Here is an 18298-nt window from a genome sequence, read left to right as displayed (position 1 = left end):
ATACAAGAAATACAATTATTGAATGAATCAAATTACAAGCAAAGCACATTGATATAATCGTTTTATTTGAAAATTGTTTTTCTTTGTCATGCCGAAAAGTGCTTCGTTCATAACATCATTCAGCATTTATTTGATTATTTGCATTATTGAATTTGCACTGGCCATAGAATGGAATAAGGTTAAGCCAATGTATCTGGTATCCATGTATCCAGCACCGCCATCTATGCAGCAGGACGATAACAAGTTTGATAACAACAATCCAGTTGTGCTTAACCTAGAAAAGGAAACAATGCCTGACGAAATGATTACGAAAGAAGCAATGAATCGTATATTCGGCGGCAATGAAGCCCATCAGAACAGTTTCACATATCAGGTCGGCTTCTTGTTGCAACGGCCCAAGGGTCTGTATTGGTGTGGTGGATCGTTAATATCACCTGAGTATGTGCTAACGGCGGCACACTGTGTGGATATGTGGGTTTGGCGATTAATTAAGAGTAGTCATTCGACTCATATCGTTCTAATTGATTTTTTGTGTCTTAAGGGCTTCGCGGGCGTTGGTGTTTCTGGGCGCTCATGACATAAAAAATGCTCATGAGCCTGGCCAAATACGAATGATGGTTTACCATCGGGACTTTCTCATATATCCTACTTGGAATCCACGCCGTCTTAAAGATGACATTGCATTAGTGCATTTACCGAAATCTGTAAAATATAATGGTACGTTTCTTTTAATATACTACATTTATTTGTTACAAACCACGTTCAATAATGTCAATTTCTAATAATTTTGTTTGTGAAAGTTCAGTCTTAAAACCGATAATAAGAATTCTTAAATTTTGTTCGGTTTATTTATTAAATGGAATGTATGGAATATAATAATCCTAGTACAAAATAATGTTAAAAATAGGGAATGTACATGAAAATGTCAAAAATATACTCTTCAGGCTTAAACATGCTTTAAAAATATCCAGAAAAATTGATTTTTCTAAGGATTCGAACAGTCGAATATAATACTGTAATTTACTTTGCGATTAAATTACTAGCAGAGTAGTATTCAGATTGCTGGAATATTTTGTGAATGAATCTGCAGAGATTGCTGTCAAAATGTGACCTATTAAACAATTGTCAGTTTAACAGATGTTATTGAAAATCTAAGTAAAATCTCTTTTAAAATAAAATTCTGTTGACATAGGTTTCCTAATCGGGAATATTTTTGTAGATATACCCGGGAAATTTCGCGAATTCTTAAAGTTACAATATTATTTCTGCACAAATGAAACAGATTCTTTGTGATTTATTATCATAATCGAATTTTTGTCACATCTAAAATTTGGTACAATTTTGGTCAGTTAGACCAAATCATTTGATTAGCAATAAATACGGTTATCACAACCATAAATTATTTCCTTGTGTGACAAAAGTAGACATAATACAATTTGAAATTCTTAATGTTATTTATCATGATACAACAATATAAGGTACACTCAGTAGAAAATAAATTCTCAATTATACAATTCTTGTAACGTCAAACAAAAGAAAATATAAAAAAACAAAATCAAAATTTGACGTTATAGGGCTAAATATTGAAACTCTCTAGTGATTATACCTTCTACAATTATTGTATCATGGTTATTTACTATATCTAGGGAAAATTATAATTGAAAAAGTTTCTCTTTCAAAATTATGAACAAAATGTTCCCAGATTTAACTTAGTCGTACATCTTAAATGTGACAAATATTCATCATAACAATAAATGACATATGTTGTCAAGTCAAAGTTGTCTAAACAAAAGCACTAACAATTTTTCATAACGAAGAAATCTTACTAATTAATGGGGACTATACCTGATAATTTTTTATCTTGATAATCATTTTGAAGTTTATCATGATAAAAATGTATCATTTATAACCAGGGGGTAAATACAGATATTTGTAACATGAATTCATAATGGAAATATATCGATTTAAAAACTAACGTACACAAATATATATATATAGTAAACATGGTAACTCTGCAAATAAATAAAAAAAGAGCGTAAAAACTTTGTCACCGGAAATCAGCGATGCCAACTAATCAAGAGAAAAAGGTGCATTTATAAAGACAAATTACCAAGGTTGCGATTTTGATGCAAATTCATGTTTATAATCAGAAAACTCAAAATCAATTTTCATCAAATACTTTTCCAAAACAGATAATTTTTAACAAAATATGTAGTATCAAAACCATTTAGTACAGAAATTGCTTTCAATTGTGATATTAGTTTTAATCTACTGCGCTATTTTATTTTTGATTATTTTTGCATTTACATATTTATTTGTGTTTTATAAAAAAACTTTATATTTTTTTAATTCAAATTTGACAATATACAGTGATTGACAATGGAAACTTTGTTTGAAAATTATATTCCGTTATTACATTTCTAAGATAAATTCAAATTTGCTAGGTTTTCTATTAAAATATAAAGGTTTTTACCTTTATAATACCTATAATCATTATAATTATTATAGGTATTGTTGTAGGTATACCTACAATGGAAAAAAATGGTTACATGAATTACCTTATAGTCAATTTCAGCGTATAAAATTTAACAAAAAATACATTAATAGTATGTGGTTATACTTATGGGCAGTGGCAAAACAATGGAAACTTTTAAACTTCAATTGAGTATTTGGAAAAGATTCCTACTTATTGTCAACCACTGTATATCAAACAAAAATAATTTCTCTCTGATCGTTGCATTTTAACAATAATTTAATATTTTTTTAAATATTTTTAATTTTATAGAGTATTTTTTTAAAATTTTTAGAGCATACATATTTCTTGCAATAATGAACATATTTATCGAAATTTTTTGTGCGTATTTTTTCGATTTTTAATTTTTGTTTTTCTTTGTATTTAACATGAACTTAAGTTACATGATAATTTTGTTTGAAATATGTCTGTAACTTTAATCCATCCTATACTAAATAAATTATATACATTTTATAATTTGTGCGTAAATAATAAAATATATTATCAATCAAAAACATATTTGTAATAATAGAAAATTTCACTTGTTTCAGAAAGAATACAACCAATTCAACTTCCTAAAAGGGACTATGAGTACAGAAACTTTGACGATAAATTGGGCATAGCTTCCGGTTGGGGGCGTTATGCCACCGGTGTCCATGCTATTAGCAACATTTTACGTTATGTACAGCTACGCATCGTTAATGGCCAAACGTGCAAGAACAACTTTCCTTTGTCATACAGAACTACAAATATTTGCACAAGTGGGCGTTTTCAGAAATCAACATGCAACGGAGATTCTGGGGGACCGCTTGTTTTGCAAAGACGTACATCAAAGAAGCGGGTACTTGTTGGTATAACATCGTTTGGCAGCATCTTCGGGTGTGATCGTGGTTATCCGGCTGCATTTACAAAAGTAGCATCGTATTTAGATTGGATTTGGGACGAGACTGGCATTGACCCAAATGTAGACGTTACAAAAAGATTTCCATTTAATAAAGCTATAAAAGAAAATTTTAGGGAGAAGAAAAAGAAAAAGTTTGCAAATTTAAATTTAGCAAACAAAAATAAGGATAAGACTGAAAGTATTGGTGTCATTGATACAAGACTACGGAAATATCCCGATGCAGAAGTGTTTTAACTGTTCGAAATTATCAAAATTTAAAAAATAGTCAAACTGCAAATTTCTGTACAGCCTGATTTTATTAAATAGTTTTAAAATGTATAAGATGAATTTAAAATGTTTGTAAAGCTTTATTTATTTCATAAAAACGGGCTGTTAATGTGTTGTTTTTATTTATTAAAGTTGATAAGTTATTAAAAATATAAAATATATTTGAAATAAATGGTATCATCTCTCTTAATCTAAAATATTAATTAAATGCTTACTTATTACTCTACCGCTTTGGAAACAATGACACATGTATTTTAAAAAACAAAATAATTTTTATTGCATTTTTTTTAAATTTATTTATTTAAATTATGTATATAAAATTATAAAATAAAAAATACTTCTAATATATGATGATGAAAATCGTTATTTATTATGTTTTTATACCTACTCGTGTATTTTTATTTTATTACAAAACCAACAACAGGCTCCTATTGCTTAAATCGACTTGTAGGGAGGGAATCGTCTTTCTGATTAACTACAATGAACAACTCCCATATACATATATTAGTCATTTTCAATTATCTGGAGAACGATAATGTTGAAAGTATTTAAACTTTGCGTTTATAAATGGACCCAGTTGGTACAATGGGCGTGGACCATACAAATTATTAGAACTATTAAACTTAGTATGCATCCTTTTTTATATCATTGTACGTAGTTGGCTGAAAACAGGCGGGATCGTGGTCCCTAACATATAAAACAATGAGAATATTATTACTATTATATGAAGATGGAATAAAAATGGTGGGATTAGAATAGTGGTCGTAGCATTTCCCATATTATTAGATAGTATACAGTAAAATAACAGAATGATTGAATAAATTAAACCTTATGAGTCTATTATGGATGAAAACCAAACTATAGCTGCGTTTTCAGTTTCCAAAATGGTATTACAGATGACAACTGGCAGCAATCATTTTCTCTTTCCAAATTGGCAACCAGAAATTCGGTGCTGATATCTGATAACGTAACTAAAGTTCGGTTGCCATCCATAATCGACATTTTGAAACATTCATATTTATTTCTTTTTAAGTATGTTGAAATTATTATACAATCCCCCTATTTGAGAGTCATAGTGGAAAATGTTATAGTATTATATTTAATTGATTCAATAAAAATAGTCAAAAAATATTTTGTAAAATTATTTTATAAAAATGCTAAAATAGTCATACCGTGGTTGAATTTAACAACATAGATTTTAATTACACATAAACATTTTATTCAAAATTTAGATAGGATAACGAAATTGCCAACACTTGAAATTAAACTAAAAACATATTCGGATATGTGATGGAAATCGTGTTCGAAAACGAAAAAAGATGTGATGTATTTATTTTTTCGTTTTGTAAATTGTTTAAACTTCAATGTTGATAATTTTAAAATAAGTACACAATTGTTTAAAAAATTATTCTTGAAATCGATCGAAATTCATTACACCTTATTAAATCGATAGATTTGAATTCGATAGATTTTCATCAGATACCTGATTTTTTCATATTAAGAAAATGTTGGCAAAATGTTGTGTATACATATTTTTAATTGCAGGTGTTTGTCAGATAGTTATAGTACTACTACATTGTTTGCATTATAAAAACTCACATCAGTCTTGTAACTATAATAAAATAGTGCATTTCTCTACTATAGAGACATATTAGTTGTAAATTCTGTCGACAACTCGGTTGTTGGAATGTTTTTTGGCATAATTGCGTCATTTATATTACCAGAAATATTTGATACAAACATTTCTGAACAAGGAAATTGTGAGGCAGTTTCGCTGAAATTGCTTTTATTCTCATTCGGCTGCTCCTGAATGTGATTTGAAACATCATCATTTTTCTCTATGCTGTCATTTAGTTTTGTTATAAACTCTTCCAAAGATATTTTCTTCAGAGCGAATCGTTTGCCAAAAGTTTTCTTTATTTTGGCTCGCCGTTTATTCACCAAGGTCTTGCTGTATCTAAAACCATCTGTACATGAGAGTGACCGCTTTATCTTACGACCACCCATTAAACGAAGATAATCTGGTTCATTATTTTGAACTGTTGAAGACGCCTCTTCGAAAATTGTCTCCAAACTTGAGGGCTTAAAATTAGTTAGTTTTTTATTAAGATAAATTTTCTTTATATCGGCAGGTTTTAAGTTTTGAAAGTCTTCAGTGTTCCTTACACGTTTACTAGGCTTCATAATTGTTCGTCTTTTTATTCCTAACAAAGAAGATTCTTTAGATGCTCGTGTTGGCATTTGTCGCCTCTCTGCTAAGGTGTAGCCTTTTTTATTCCGTGTACTTTTATCTTCATCTTCTTCAATTTCCTCCCAACCACTATCACCAATAGTCTCTGTCTCACTTAAACTAATTGAAGTACCACTTGCGACATCTTGGCCGCAGACATTTGGTGATTCCTCTGTATTGGGCAAATAATTTTCGGAAACTGTCATGCTTGTAGAGGACTCCATAGCAAAATTGGGTGAGCTGGAATGTTTTCTATAAAATAGACCGTATTTACATATATTAATATTATTCTTACCTATTTTCGTCCGCTATTCCACTTAAATTTTGGTGAAAATTTATTTGAGCAATACCGACAACAATTCCTTCCATAATTTAATGCATTTTGCTTTAATTTTCTCCAAACAGTATCAAGGCGAATTTTTAGAAGGTGACGACAGAACTATACAAAATACAACATGTACAAAAACAACATGTACTTTGTTTTTGTTTCAAATTAATTAAACTGTCAAAATTTTCAGTTGTTGTTTTTGCTTTTGTATTCATTGTACAACAAACACAAGTCAATTGACTGTTCAATTATCCAAACAAGTGAAGAAGAAAATATGCAGCTGTTCTTCAGAGGTCACCTTCTATCAATTCGCTTTGGAGAGTGGAGAAATTTAATTTTTAACAGTGATGCCATGTTTTTTGATTTTGGCAACTTTATACTCCTCCGGCTCAATATGAGCAGCTCACATGATCACGCCTGTGTATTTCTTATGGGAATGTTTGGCTCATAGACCCTCAAATCTACAGCCTAGTACTCTGTTCATGCGAAAAATTTAACATGCTGTTTGACAGCTAGCTGTTGGTTTTAATTTCGTGCGAAAGAAGTGCTGTATATCTTATTTCGTGTGGAAAAATAAGGTTGCCAGATGTATTTCACATGTTTTCCACAATAAAAACGAGTACTGCTTTTGCGAAATTATTTCGCATATATTTCATTCCAAATATGTTATATGTAGTTCGACAGCATTTCGCACGAAATTTTGAACAGAGTACCTAGCTTAAACCATAAAAACTTCATATAAAAATGGTTTTGCTGATGACAACCGCGGTGTTGCCACCATGTCATGTCAGTCACGTCGGCTCATAGGGTGCTGCCACTTGTTATACATATTCCAGCATAGACATAAACCCTAAGTAACATTTGTCAGTATTGCCATAAAAAAATCTAAAATACATTTGAGACACTTTTTGTTACTGCAATTTTTGGAAATAAATACATTTCATAAGGATATTTTTTTTTAAAAACATATTGATTTTGTTAAATTTTATATAGAAAGAACGATCCCTTTAGAAATAAAAACAATAGTTGTCATCGTTTTAATATCAAATCTATTTATTATCTGTTTTTTTTAAGAACTTTTGTAAAACAGTTCAATGGCCTTTCAAAGATATTTGAGTATTCTATGCTAAAAATCGATTTTGGTTAAAAAAATTTAGTGAATTGAGACACATGGTCTTGTATGCTCTAAAATCGCAATTTTAACAGATTGAGCTTAATTTGGCTGAACACTCTAATTTTCGATTTTTGGTATAAAATATGAGTGATCACAGATTAAGCTTAATTTGGCTAAAATCGCTGTATTTACAAAGTTATTAACGATTTAAGATATTTCAGTTTTTAATACTAAAAATCGATTTTTGGTATAAAATATGAGTGATCACAGATTAAGCTTAATTTGGCTAAAATCGCTGTATTTAAGATTTAAGATATTTCAGTTTTTAATACTAAAAATCGATTTTTGGTATAAAATATGAGTGATCACAGATTAAGCTTAATTTGGCTAAAATCGCAGTATTTACAAAGTTATTAACAATATAAGATATTTCAGTTTTTAGTACTAAAAATCGATTTTTGGTATAAAATATGAGTGATCACAGATTAAGCTTAATTTGGCTAAAATCGTTGTATTTACAAAGTTATTAACGATTTAAGATATTTCAGTTTTTAATACTAAAAATCGATTTTTGGTATAAAATATGAGTGATCACAGAATAAGCTTAATTTGGCTAAAATCGCTGTATTTACAAAGTTATTAACGATTTAAGATATTTCATTGTTTTATACTAAAAATCGGTTTTTGGTATAAAATATGAGTGATCACAGATTAAGCTTAATTTGGCTAAAATCGCTGTATTTACAAAGTTATTAACGATTTAAGATATTTCAGTTTTTAATACTAAAAATCGATTTTTGGTATAAAATTTGAGTGATCACAGATTAAGCTTAATTTGGCTAAAATCGCTGTATTTACAAAGTTATTAACGATTTAAGATATTTCAGTTTTTAATACTAAAAATCGATTTTTGGTATAAAATATGAGTGATCACAGAATAAGCTTAATTTGGGTAAAATCGCTGTATTTACAAAGTTATTAACGATTTAAGATATTTCATTGTTTTATACTAAAAATCGGTTTTTGGTATAAAATATGAGTGATCACAGATTAAGCTTAATTTGGCTAAAATCGCTGTATTTACAAAGTTATTAACGATTCAAGATATTTCAGTGTTTTATACTAAAAATCGATTTTTGATATAAAATATGAGTGATCACAGATTAAGCTTAATTTGGCTAAAATCGTTGTATTTACAAAGTTATTAACGATTTAAGATATTTCAGTTTTTAATACTAAAAATCGATTTTTGATATAAAATATGAGTGATCACAGATTAAGCTTAATTTGGCTAAAATCGTTGTATTTACAAAGTTATTAACGATTTAAGATATTTCAGTTTTTAATACTAAAAAGCGATTTTTGGTAAAATATGAGTGATCACAGATTAAGCTTAATTTGGCTAAAATCGTTGTATTTACAAAGTTATTAACGATTTAAGATATTTCAGTTTTTAATACTAAAAATCGATTTTTGATATAAAATATGAGTGATCACAGATTAAGCTTAATTTGGCTAAAATCGCTGTATTTAAGATTTAAGATATTTCAGTTTTTAATACTAAAAAGCGATTTTTGGTATAAAATATGAGTGATCACTGATTAAGCTAAATTTGGCTAAAATCGTTGTATTTACAAAGTTATTAACGATTTAAGATATTTCAGTTTTTTATACTAAAAATCGATTTTTGGTATAAAATATGAGTGATCACAGATTAAGCTTAATTTGGCTAAAATCGTTGTATTTACAAAGTTATTAACGATTTAAGATATTTCAGTTTTTTATACTAAAAATCGATTTTTGGTATAAAATATGAGTGATCACAGATTAAGCTTAATTTGGCTAAAATCGCTGTATTTACAAAGTTATTAACGATTTAAGATATTTCAGTTTTTAATACTAAAAATCGATTTTTGGTATAAAATATGAGTGATCACAGATTAAGCTTAATTTGGCTAAAATCGCTGTATTTACAAAGTTATTAACGATTTAAGATATTTCAGTTTTTAATACTAAAAAGCGATTTTTGGTAAAATATGAGTGATCACAGATTAAGCTTAATTTGGCTAAAATCGTTGTATTTACAAAGTTATTAACGATTTAAGATATTTCAGTTTTTAATACTAAAAATCGATTTTTGATATAAAATATGAGTGATCACAGATTAAGCTTAATTTGGCTAAAATCGCTGTATTTACAAAGTTATTAACGATTTAAGATATTTTATTGTTTTATACTAAAAATCGGTTTTTGGTATAAAATATGAGTGAGTCAGTTTTTAAATCGATTTTTGGTATAAAATATGAGTGATCACAGATTAAGCTTAATTTGGCTAAAATCGCTGTATTTACAAAGTTATTAACGATTTAAGATATTTTATTGTTTTATACTAAAAATCGATTTTTGGTATAAAATATGAGTGATCACAGATTAAGCTTAATTTGGCTAAAATCGCTATATTTACAAAGTTATTAACGATTTAAGATATTTCAGTTTTTTATACTAAAAATCGATTTTTGGTATGAAATATGAGTGAACGCAGATTCAGCCTAATTTGCCTAAAATATTATTTATTACATTTTCTACTCGATTTATGTCACCGATAATCTTTATTTTTGGTTAAGCGGAAACTAGAGAAAATCTCAAACAAAAAATTACTCAAAATAATCACACATACGAGTGTTGTTTTTATTTTCACATAGTTTTTTCTACTAATACATTCTTACCACTTAGGTTTCTGAGAGAGAGTTTCCGCTCTATGTCTATTCTCTATGGCACATATATCCTGTTTTAAATTTCAAATATTTACTGCTTTTTAATATATAATCATATTCAATTTCTATGCATTTTTCATATTCCTAAGAGCCATAAATAATAGGAATTCAATTTCAACTTTAATTTAAACCAAAAATATCCTATTGTTTCAATGCCGATGTAAGATCCGTTAAAAATATGTTAAAGCTCTCGTATAATTCTTGAGACATTCATGATGTTTTTACAAGTATACATACATATATGTTTTATGTAGTATGTCAAACTAACAATAATCTTTTAAAATAACCCCTTAGGGTACTTTTAATTTAATTATAAATTCATAAATTCTCATTTAATTATTAGCGTTATCTCTTATTTATAAACTATTATTGACTAATAACAAAAAACGTATGATTGATTTTGGAACACTTCAAGAGTCAGTCAGACTGTATTATCAGAAACAATTTGATAAGGATTAAAAGTAGTTTTCCGATATTATATCTCGACATAAACACATGTTAAAAGAAACAAAAACTTATCAATAACAGTAGTGAAAGTAGAAATTGCGATAGTATAAAAACAACGAAGTTTTAGAATTATAGGTCAGTTAGGTATTAGAGGTATTATAATCATGAAGGTCTTCGTAGTACTTGCATTAGCTTTAGCTTGCGTTTCAGCAGCTTCTATACCCGAAACTCCTGTTTCTATTAAGGACGTCAAAAACGCTAAAGTTATTGAAGGTCGTATCACTAATGGATACGAAGCTTATCCCGGTCTATATCCTTACCAAGTCGGTTTATCACTAAGATCCGGAGGTGGATCGTTTTGGTGCGGTGGTTCTTTAATTGGCAAATCATGGGTGTTGACTGCTGCTCATTGCACTGATGGAGTGGACTCTGTTACCGTTTATTTGGGAAGCACTGTTCGTACTGTTGCCAAAGTGACTCACACTGTTAGCTATAGCTCCATTATTCAACATTCAGAATATAACCAATACACTTTCGCAAATGATCTGTCTTTAATCAGAATTCCTGAAGTTACCTATACCAATGAAATTCAACCTATTAGCTTACCAGCTATTTCTAACGCATATCCCACCTATGTTGATGAATATGCCACCGCATCCGGATGGGGAAATTACTATGATAGTAAGTATTATTTTTTGTGATTTAATTTATAAATCCTTTAACATGGTTTTTAAACTTTGCAGATAGTGGAATTGTATCGACTTTGAAGTATGCTTATCTTCTTGTTATTGCTAATGACGTGTGCGCTCAAACTTATGGCAACCAGGTTATTACTGACAATACACTTTGTGTTGCAACTACTGACGGTACTTCCACTTGCCAAGGCGATTCAGGCGGTCCTTTAGCTTTGGACTCTAAACTCATTGGTGTAACATCGTTTGTTTCTTTGGCTGGTTGCCAATCTGGACTTCCATCTGGCTTTGTCCGTGTAACCAGCTACTTGGACTGGATCAAATTCTACACCGACATATCCTACTAATAAATTTATTTAAGATTTAAAACTGTCTAATTTGTATCCTAGAATTAAATATATACTCAATTTCTTAAAATTAAAAATAAGCATTAATTAAGTAATAATGAAAATTTGATTTGCATCGAAATAGTATATGCAAATCTTTGGATATTGAAATCGCAATCGAACGTAGAGTTTAAGACTTATAGAGCCATGATTGGCACATCTAAGGGCTCTTTAGGGCAATCTATGTTTTTTGGTGAACGTGAATATTAAAAGAGAATATATTTACGGTGATAAGGCCAATAATAACATATGCCGCCGGCCTGCCCAACATATGGTATAGTCTGCGTGCTATCCTGCACATCCTACCCTTACATATTTTGGAGGCTATAGTATTGCATCAAGACTACCGGGTATATTCCGAGCAAAGTCGGGTGATCTGGTTGGGTGGTTAAATCAGGTGGCATGAAAACGCCGAACAGGTGTGATTTACCGATGGTTCCAAACACTGGGCCCAATTTTCAAAGTTGTATTTCGGAGATTTATGTCATCCGATTATAGCATAATGAATGTGTAAGAAGGAGATTGATGAAAATAGCCAGGCGGTGCTTAGGGCTTATATTCTTGAGTTGAATCGGAATTGCCCGGCATTGGGGCTAGGCTAAGACAGTCCAAACGGTTTATTACTATGCTCAAACGAAGCTTCTAAACGGGCTTATTTTGCTGACACAAAGGCTGCTAATGCAATCTCATATTCATACATTTTAAAACAATACTTTTTTTTTGTTTAAAACACAACAACAACTATTATAATATATTAGGACATTCTGACAATATGACTAATAGCAGACCGTGTGAATACCCCAATTATATATTTGTGACTGAACGCATATTGCATATTTTACGCAATTAAAAAATGGCGCTTCTATTGCACACAACTAAATAAATTCGTATTTGCATTTATCTTATTTTATCTGCTTTGAATTTGGTCTAGTTATCGTAATGGTTTCCGAATAGTTTAGTTACTGTTGCTAAGAATACGAAAGTCAAAATGGGAAGTTGCAATGAGTATTAGATCTGAGGCTTCCCAAGTAGTGCAGGCTTTCTATATATTACATATAGAAATAGAATAGTAAAAAAGGAATTGTTACAGTTACTACACTTGTCAAAAACCTAACTCATGTACTATTTGTGGAAATATTTCATATTTTGTTATTGTTCACCGAAATGTGTAAAGTGGGATTCAAATGTTGTATACTGTTCGATTTGAGCCATTGTCTCTATGTTTATTTTTTATCGTGATATTTAATCATCGGATATTTTCATCGGAGTCACATTTTGAAGTCTGTCTTTATCATGTTGTAAATTGTGTTGTAACTATTTATATTGCAACTAATATTACAATGGGGATGCAAGATCCGAACGCGTTGAAAAGCTAAAATCATATTTTAAAATAAAGACTGATTTTGAGAATTTTGTATATTGTATAATTAATTTACACAATATACATGTCATAATGTTCTAATATTTCACAATGGTTTGAAAATGTTGTTATTGCCTTTCAAGCAAAAAAATGTCCTAAAACAATACTCTTCTGTGTGCTAGGTTTATTGTGTTATCGTAACAAACCAGCAGAGACCTGCGCCGAGCCGTGAAATATTAGAACAATATGACATGATCGGAGACCTTGTGAATCGACCAATTAATTCACAGTATAATTATAAATTCATAAATTCTAATTTACTTATTAACGTTATCTGTTGCTTTTGAACTATTACTCACTATTAACAATAAACTTAAGATTGATTTTGAAACACTCCAAGAGGTATAAATTTAGTATGTATTATCAGAAACAATTTGATAAGGATTAAATGTAGTTTTCCGATACTATTAATTTCACGACTAATAAACATATCAAAAGAAAACAAAAATTTCATAACTTACCAACAGCAGCAGTGAAAGTTTAAATTGCGATAGTATAAAAACATAGACATTTTATAATTATAGGTCAGTTAAGAATTAAAGGTACTATAATCATGAAGGTCTTTGTAGTGCTTGCATTAGCGTTAGCTTGCGTTTCAGCTGCTTCTATACCCGAAACTCCAGTTTCTCTTAAGGACATAAACAGCGCTAAAGTAATTGAAGGTCGTATCACTAATGGAAATGAAGCTTATCCCGGTTTATTTCCTTACCAAGTTGGCTTATCGCTAACATCTGCACGTGGATCAACTTGGTGTGGTGGTTCTTTAATTGGCAATGAATGGGTATTGACAGCTGCTCATTGCACTGATGGCGCATTCTCTGTAACCGTTTATTTGGGAAGCACTGTTCACTCTGTTGCCGAAATTGTTCACACTGTTAGCTCTAGCTCCATTATTCAACATTCTCAATATAACCCCTACACTTTTGCTAATGATCTGTCTTTGATCAGAATTCCTGAAGTTACATATACTGAGGAAATTCAACCTATTAGCTTACCAGCTATTTCTAATGAATATTCAACCTATGCTAATCAATATGCCATCGCATCTGGTTGGGGAAAAACCCATGATTGTAAGTATTATTTTGTAAGATTTTTTTTTAATTCTAAAATATGTGTTTTTTTAACTTTATAGTTAGTGGAGCTGCAACGACATTGAATTATGCTTATCTTCTTGTTATTGCAAATGATGTGTGTGCTCAAGCTTATGGCAACCAGGTTGTTACTGGCAATACACTTTGTGTTGCAACGACCGGCGGTACTTCCACTTGCCAAGGTGATTCTGGCGGTCCATTAGTTGTGGACTCTAAACTTATTGGAGTTACATCGTTTGTTTCTTTAGCTGGTTGCCAATCTGGACGTCCATCTGGATTTGTTCGTGTAACCAGCTACTTGGACTGGATCAAGTTCTACACCGACATATCCTACTAATTAATCAATGTAATTAAGCTTTAAAACTCTACAATTTGTAAAATATGGATTTTAAAATATCCTGCAATAAAATATAGTCAATTTCTTAAAGTTAAAAATATGCATGAAGCATAAAAAAATACACATACGAGTGTTGTTTTTTTTAGGTCTTTAACTGGAGTGTTTTCGATCTATGTATTTTTATTTATGCATGAAATAATAACTAAAATATGATTTGAATATGAATATTATATTATATTCGTTTGTGCCTAATGTTTAGAAATATAATAAAACATTCGAGAACGATTATCACATATTTTTCTGCTTCGAATTTGCTATGATAATATCAGTAGCGATATCAATTGTGAATCTTTAGAGATTCAATCTCGACGTTGAGACAAGTTTGTATGTTATTTATTCGGTATTGAAAAGGGATTCGTATATGATAGCTTTAACGATATCGAGAAATATGCATTCGCCGGAGACGCTGATAACAGTTGAGTTCCAAAATTGCTAAAGATTCGTTGTTAACATTAATTGCAATATATCGCGAACCAAGATTTTGTATTTTATATCTTCTCGAAATATTTAACACGAAAAAATAATAAAAAAAAATATGTAAATATTTTAAAATCATCCATCCATTATTACTATTATTTGTCATTATGAATTATTTGTCTACATTCGCTATGAAATCAGACAGTTAATTATCAATTTTGCTCTTTTCGTGTTCTATGTTCTATGGCGATATTATTTACTAGTTAAAACTTTTTTTTATTTGATAAATTGAAGAGAATGATTAATAATACGAAAGTTCATATTATTTAAAATTTCCGAAAAGTTTTCGAATATTTTAGCTTTTAGAAATCTTCACTATAGAGAATCTTCATTTGTTTTCGAATATCAGGTCAAGTGGGTCTTATTCTTGCAAAACCCTATAAGAAGAAATTAAGTTGTAAAAAGTAAACCTTATAATTACTAAATAAAGTCTGCTAAAAATGTATGTTTTGTTATACATATTTGTGACTGAAATATCACAATTTTACGTAATTATAACAATTTTGCCATGACTTGGGTTTCCATTTCTAGACAAACAAAACTATTTTCTCTGTGTGACAAAAAAGGAAATGTTTATTTAATGTTTATTTGCTATGAAGCTCATAGGATAACATAGAGACGTTATTGCCAAAAACCTAACTCTTGCCGTATTTTTGTATCTCGACCCTATTTCTCTATGCTTAATATTGTCGAAACGCTGTGTTTGTATTGCGTGTTTTTATTTGGTTTTCATCCAAATTTAAGAAATTTGAGTAAATTTCAATTAAAATCCGAATAAAGCTAAAAAGCATAGAGAAATACACATACTTAGGTTTTTGATAACTTAGTTATCTAGGTTTTCATCGGTCATCAAAAATATTCCAATCCAATATTCTAAATAAAATGATGCTAAGCTCACATAGACGAATGCTTGACTAATTTGCGTACCTGATTTCAAATCATAATATATTATAATAAACCCTAATGTTGAGGATACAACAATATTTGCGTAATACATTATTTCAATTTGTAGCACAGTGTAATTATAAATTCATAAATTCTCATTAACTTATTAAAGTTATCTGTTGATTTCAAATTATTACACACTAATAACAAAAAACTCAAGATTGATTTTGGAACACTTCAAGATGTATTTAGATTGTACGCACTATCAGTAACTATTTGATAAGGATTAAAGGTAGTTTTCCGATATTTTGACATAAATACATACATATCAAAAGAAAACAAAGTTACATAAATTACCAATAGCAGCAGTGAATGTTTAAATTGCGAGAGTATAAAAACACAGACATTTTATAATTATAGGTCAGTTAAGAATTAAAGGTACTATAATCATGAAGGTCTTTGTAGTGCTTGCATTAGCGTTAGCTTGCGTTTCAGCGGCTTCTATACCCGAAACTCCTGTTTCTTTTAAGGACGTAAACAAAGCTACAGTTATTGAAGGTCGTATCACCAATGGACATGAAGCTTATCCCGGACTATTTCCTTACCAAGTTGGCTTATCGCTAACATCAGCACGTGGAGACCTTTGGTGTGGTGGTTCTTTAATTGGCAATGAATGGGTATTGACTGCTGCTCATTGCACTGATGGCGCATACTCTGTAACCGTTTATTTGGGAAGCACTGTTCACTCTGTTGCCGAAATTGTTCACACTGTTAGCTCTAGCTCCATTATTCAACATTCTCAATATAATCCCTACACTTTCGCTAATGATCTGTCTTTGATCAGAATTCCTCATGTTACATATACTGAGGACATTCAACCTATTAGTTTACCAGCTATTTCTAACGAATATTCAACCTATGCTAATCAATATGCCGTCGCATCAGGTTGGGGAAAAACCCATGATTGTAAGTATTATTTTTGTGAATTGTGTTTTTTATTCTAAAATATGTGTTTTTTTAACTTTATAGTTAGTGGAGCTGCAGCGACATTGAATTATGCTTATCTTCTTGTTATTGCAAATGATGTGTGCGCTAAAAGTTATGGCAGCCAGTTTGTTACTGGCAATACACTTTGCGTTGCAACGACCGGCGGTACTTCCATTTGCCAAGGTGATTCTGGCGGTCCATTAGTTTTGGACTCTAAACTTATTGGTGTAACATCGTTTGGTTCTTTAGCTGGTTGCCAATTAGACATTCCAGCCGGATTTGTTCGTGTAACCAGTTACTTGGACTGGATCAAGTTCTACACCAACATATCATACTAATTAATCCATGTAATTAAGCTTTAAAACTCTCTAATTTGTAAAATATACATTTTAAAATAGCCTACAATAAAATATACTCAATTTCTTAAAGTTAAAAATATGCATGAATCGTAAAAAGATACACATAAGAGTGTTGTTATTGTTTTCACTAATACATTATAAATTCTTAGATTTTTGACAACTGAGTTAAGTCTTTAACAGGACTTTTTCGATCTATGTTTATTTATCTATGGCATAAAGTAATTCGAATATGAATATTATATTTTCTTGTGCCAAATGTTTTGCAATATTATAAAACATTCGAGAAATATTCGCCGGATACACTGTTAATAGTTGAGTTCTGATATTGATAAAGATTCGTTCAAGGCGTATTTAAAGGCGTATTAAATGCACCTTGGATTCGTTGTTAACATTCGAATTAGATTGTTTGATTTTGTATTTTATTTCTTTTCGAAATATGTATTTCACACGAACAAAATATTAAAAAAAAAATTAATATTTTATGCTAAAAATATTTATAAATCATCCATTATTAATATTATTTGTCATTATGAATTATTCGTCACCTTTCGCTATGAAATCAGCAGTCCGTTTCTGTATTTCTCGAATCGACAAACTTTCCGCCTGAAACGAAACAAAAACAGTGTAAAATGAAACAAAGTATGTTTTTTCTCACGCAAGTGTTTCTGTATCTGTATATAAATAATTTTCCAGCATTTATTGGAAGGATGTGAGAAAAAGTGTTTCTGTAACAATATTTTGCGAAAAGTTTTTCATAATAACTGTCAAAACAAGTCACATTTGAGATTGGTGAGAGAAAAACTATTTTTAATTTCGTATGTATAAATATGGAACCCAAATCAGCCGAAAATGTAAGTAGCACAGTGTTTTAATAAAATAATTATGTATACACATGTAAATACACAAAAATGTGTTTCTAAATTATTTTTTAAATTCATCAGTTATAAGCGTAACAATATACTTTTTGTTTTATATTTAAATGATGACAATCAATAAAACACAATTGTTATATTTTGGCATTTTAATTT

The 18298-nt window shown here is 29.9% G+C and overlaps 5 protein-coding genes across 5 annotated transcripts; 4 read left to right on the top strand and 1 right to left on the bottom strand.

The window, feature by feature from the left end:
- Window positions 1–88: 88 nt before the first annotated feature.
- LOC135953965 (brachyurin) lies at window positions 89–3650 on the top strand. Its single transcript, XM_065504008.1, has 3 exons — window positions 89–471; window positions 542–717; window positions 3064–3650. Exons 1-3 carry the CDS (start codon window positions 89–91, stop codon window positions 3648–3650), a joined length of 1146 nt encoding a protein of 381 aa, XP_065360080.1.
- A 285-nt stretch (window positions 3651–3935) lies between these two features.
- Window positions 3936–6344, bottom strand: tant (tantalus). The gene is made up of 2 exons (XM_065503937.1): window positions 6209–6344; window positions 3936–6153 (listed from the first exon to the last, which is right to left on the bottom strand). The coding sequence occupies exons 1-2, from the start codon at window positions 6280–6282 to the stop codon at window positions 5322–5324; spliced, it is 906 nt and encodes a 301-aa protein (XP_065360009.1). The 5' UTR covers window positions 6283–6344; the 3' UTR covers window positions 3936–5321.
- Window positions 6345–10733: 4389 nt separating this feature from the next.
- On the top strand, window positions 10734–11645 carry LOC135954183 (serine protease 1-like). The gene is made up of 2 exons (XM_065504257.1): window positions 10734–11257; window positions 11320–11645. Exons 1-2 carry the CDS (start codon window positions 10741–10743, stop codon window positions 11613–11615), a joined length of 813 nt encoding a protein of 270 aa, XP_065360329.1. The 5' UTR covers window positions 10734–10740; the 3' UTR covers window positions 11616–11645.
- A 1980-nt stretch (window positions 11646–13625) lies between these two features.
- Window positions 13626–14528, top strand: LOC135954013 (collagenase-like). Its single transcript, XM_065504059.1, has 2 exons — window positions 13626–14144; window positions 14207–14528. Exons 1-2 carry the CDS (start codon window positions 13628–13630, stop codon window positions 14500–14502), a joined length of 813 nt encoding a protein of 270 aa, XP_065360131.1. The 5' UTR covers window positions 13626–13627; the 3' UTR covers window positions 14503–14528.
- Window positions 14529–16370: 1842 nt separating this feature from the next.
- Window positions 16371–17249, top strand: LOC135954229 (serine protease 1-like). The gene is made up of 2 exons (XM_065504309.1): window positions 16371–16890; window positions 16954–17249. Exons 1-2 carry the CDS (start codon window positions 16374–16376, stop codon window positions 17247–17249), a joined length of 813 nt encoding a protein of 270 aa, XP_065360381.1. The 5' UTR covers window positions 16371–16373.
- The last annotated feature ends 1049 nt before the right edge of the window (window positions 17250–18298 follow it).

The sequence above is a fragment of the Calliphora vicina genome, chromosome 3 (genome assembly GCF_958450345.1).
Source record: "Calliphora vicina chromosome 3, idCalVici1.1, whole genome shotgun sequence".
NCBI lineage: Eukaryota > Metazoa > Arthropoda > Insecta > Diptera > Calliphoridae > Calliphora > Calliphora vicina.
The sequence above is the reverse complement of the archived record's forward strand: the minus strand, read 5'-3'. Positions and strand labels throughout refer to the sequence as shown.